The following is a 4069-nucleotide window of genomic DNA, read 5'->3' as shown; positions in this document are numbered from 1 at the left end:
ATATCAAACCTAAAGTGTAATCATAAATTAACTAAATTTCAATATTAAATAACATCTTTACTTCCACTTATAAAGTTATGCTTTTTATTTTTAACAGATTATACTTAATTTATTAGATTAAAATGTTGTTGTATGTAAACCATTATCAATTTCAAGGTACAACTTTTGAATAGTTTGGACAATATACATGAATTGTTAGTTTATAATAACATTACAGTGTCAACTTAAATATAAATTTCAGTTCCACTTAATAAACCGAATGAATATTTTGTGAATAGTTAAAAGTGATAAATTGTACTGCTAAATGCAAAATCTGAATTATAATCTCAATTTAACTAAAATATTCAAGATATTTGTATAATCATTAAAAGTTTTCAAATAAGTAGCTTAAAGTAACTTACAATAATAATAGTTAAATATAACTCTATATAAATGATAATATTGTTAACTTTAAAATCAAAAAACAATGTTTGATGTTTTAAATAATTCTAATGATTGAAATTAAAACGTTAAACAAATAAATTTCAAAAAATTAATTAACAATAACAACAATAAATAACATTAAACCATATATTATATTCAATTTTATTCATGAGTAACTCATGGTAAAAGTCATTCAAACGGTTGAGATTATGTAATTATAATAGATGTATATATTATCATATAATTCAAAATAATCAATAAATTATATCAATTTAGTATACAAATTATTATATCAAATTTAACAACAACGTTATTGTTATATTTAAAAAAACATATATCTGTAAAGATTTCAACTATATAAGTGTTTCTGCACAACGCACGAGCATTCTAGAGAGATATATAATTTAAGGAAATGAACCATTTAATGACTTAGTTAGGTTAAAACTGACTAGAAAATCAATCTTATTTTTCGGGTTTTCGGATCCATTTCAGCCTGAATTCCAATTACCTATTTCTGGTGCCAATCGGTTCCATACCCATTTTATCTGGTCTGATACCTGAAACCGAACCTGGTTCCGCATTATCGGTCCGGTTTTCTAGTCTTCAAATAATTCAATATTGGCTTCTCGGTCCGGGTCCGTTCCAATTGATTCGGGTTTGGACCCACTTTCATCTCTAATTTGTTTTACTATTCAAACATTTGTTATAAACTATTTGTAAACTTGCTTAACTGTAACTAATAAAGCGTCCTTATAAACATTTGCAGATGTGCTGACAGAAGAAATAAACACATACATAACATATTAATGTCATCAATAATTTTTTTTATCATATATTGTATCAAGCTACAATAAGAAAAACATGACATATATTTGTTTTAGTCCCATCCTTTAATGAACTGCCCACCTCTACTTGGAATATTATTTACAAAAAACCCTAACAATGTTCAGGATCCGTATTTAAAATTAATTTGTCAGAAATTGCTTGTTAAACAAATCTAAGCTCTGAAATTTTGAACCCCACCTGAAGTAAGCATAAAAGAGAGTGTGACCACCAACCTTTTCACAAAAAGACCAGGAGTAATTTCCTACATATGGAATGGTATGGTTCCTAAGATCATCATCTCCTGATTTTATGTGAACAACAAGATCTTCACGGAGAGCACTAATAACGCTAACATTCCATTTTATAGTAAACGGACATGAAAATGCTATTGAAGCAATTGGGTATGTTAAAATGATAAAGGCAAAAAATTATGAATTGTAGAAGATCTCATGTTTCTGAAGAGTTTTCTATTTTTTTCATGCACACAAGTTCCCTCTATTTATTGCTGAAGATGTAAGCTTGCCTCAATGGAGTAACGGTTATTGCTAACAGAAGTTACAAGTTGGAATCAACAAAAAGTTATCTATGTTTGTTCTTAATCCACAATTAACATCATTAAAAAAATACATGATATACGAAATATTATTATTTTTAAATGTTTGTGTTTTATATATGTAAAACAAAAGGATAAAAAAAAATAGTTGTAAGACTCAAATAATAATAATAATAATAATAACAATAATAATAATAATAAATTATTTCATAACTATTCTGTAGTCAATCTCTTCCGTCAATAGTCCGTAGCTAATCTGTAGCGAATTAACTACAAAATATTTACGGATTTAGTTCCGCCATTATTCCGTAGCAATTGTGTAACTAATTACTAACGGAATACCTACGACTTTTCGTCTGTAACTATTCCGTAGCTATTTTGTAGCGATTACGTTACCAAATTAGTGTTTCTCATTCCGTAGGTATTGTGTAGGTTATTTCCTACGGAAATTTTCCGTAGCTATTTTCCTGTAGCAAAACCCTTTGTTTTCTAGTAGTGTAACTATTCAAACAAACGTTATAAAGAGCTTGTGAACTTGCTGAATTGTAACTAACATAGAACCCTTTTAAACATGATGTGCTGACAAAAGAAATAAACAGGTACATAGCATACTAGTGTCATTAATCAAGTTTAATCAAATATTATATCAAGCTACAATAGAAAATCATGACCTACGTATGTTTTTAGCCCCAACCTTTAATGAACGTCCCACCTCCACTTGGGTATGGATTTACATAAAATCCATCAGGTTTTACGAACCAATAACAACGTTGAGTACTCCCACCTAAATAGCAGATTTTTTTAATAGCTCCGTCAAACAAATCTATGCTCTGAAATTTTGAACCCCACCAGAAGTAAGCGTAAAAAAGAGTGCCACCGCCAACCTTTTCACAAAAACCCCAACTGTAAATTCCAACGAATGGAATGGTATGATTCCCAAGATCATCATCTCCTGATTTGATATGAAAAACGAGATCATCAGGGACAGCACTAATAACGGAAATATTCCATTTTGGAGTAAAAGCACATGAAAAGGCTGTTGAAGCAATTGGGTAAGTTAAGATGGCAAAGATGAATAAGTTATACATTGTAGAAGACCTCATGTTTCGCTAGACTTCTCTCTATCTTTCAAGCGTATAAGTTCTCTTTATTTATATTGTGTTTGAATCCTCAATGATCAATATCGATTACTCATTGTATGATGATAATTAAAAATAAATAAAATCAGTGTTTGAAGGTTAAAAAAAATCCTCAATGATCAATATCGATTACTCATTGCATGCATGTTATTATTTTGCCTTGTAGGTAGATTACGTCACTATTTAACAGAAAATAAGCTAATAAACACATTGCCTTTTGTGGGGAAACCTAATGAAAGGTAGATTGACATATTTGGTAAAAAATAATAAAATTTTAACCATTTTGTGATTATCTCTAATATAAATGTGAACACAATTATTATAAATTTAATTTTGATCAATAATGTGAATTAGTAATCATTTTAGTAATAAGGTAATTAAATAACTTGGAAGATATCCCCTAATTATTTTTAACCAAATAACATAATACTATTTCTTCTAATTGATCCAACCAACAATCTATGAATTTCACTAAAATCAATTTTTTTTTCAATTCTAGGGTCATATTTGGTAGAGTTGTTAAAAAGCTAGTTGCTTTTAGTTGATAAGCTAGTTTATGAATTAATAGTGTTTGGTAAAAAGAAAAGTAGCTAATAACCTAGATTGCAATGTAAAATAACATAAATGGACATTTACATGTATAAGTAGGCTGAGTTTCTTCTAACCGGAACATAGGGTAGAAATATCAGTTTGAAAAGTGTTTACACGATCCAAGGGGTATCCAGATCTCCAATATAACCCCTACCTAAAGTCTAACCATCGAACTGATATTTTACATTTCTGGAGACGGGTAAATCAATCCGTGAGATGATCACAAGTTCACAAAACTGGAGAAGTTTGAATACGTTTATTTCAAGCATTGGAAGATGAAGATGCACTTCATGTTGACCACTCTAAAGGAAACATATGTGCCGACTACTCAAAGACCACCTAAACTGGAGGAAAGTGTTGAGGAGACACTTCAAGAAACCAGGAAGAGGCAAAAGTGGGACAACGGCGATTACATCTGTGAAGGTCACATCATGAACGGTATGTATGATGCTCTATTTGATATCCATGTTGATGCTTTACCCGCTAAGGATTTGTGCGACATCCTGGAACTGAAATACATCATTGAGGATGCTTCTAG

General features: G+C 29.9%; 1 protein-coding gene across 1 annotated transcript; it reads right to left on the bottom strand.

Annotated features, from left to right (window-relative positions):
• Positions 1-2484: 2484 nt before the first annotated feature.
• On the bottom strand, positions 2485-2904 carry LOC145050022 (S-protein homolog 5-like). The gene has a single exon (XM_078998340.1). The coding sequence runs from the start codon at positions 2902-2904 to the stop codon at positions 2485-2487; it is 420 nt and encodes a 139-aa protein (XP_078854466.1).
• Positions 2905-4069: the final 1165 nt, after the last annotated feature.

This window comes from Lactuca serriola, chromosome 5 (genome assembly GCF_051521515.1).
Source record: "Lactuca serriola cultivar US96UC23 chromosome 5, Lser_US96UC23_V15, whole genome shotgun sequence".
Classification (NCBI taxonomy): domain Eukaryota; kingdom Viridiplantae; phylum Streptophyta; class Magnoliopsida; order Asterales; family Asteraceae; genus Lactuca; species Lactuca serriola.
The sequence above is the reverse complement of the archived record's forward strand: the minus strand, read 5'-3'. Positions and strand labels throughout refer to the sequence as shown.

Coding starts and splice junctions, on each gene's coding strand:
- LOC145050022 (XM_078998340.1), bottom strand. CDS start 2,904: ATGAGGTCTTCTACAATGTATAACTTATTCATCTTTGCCATCTTAACT.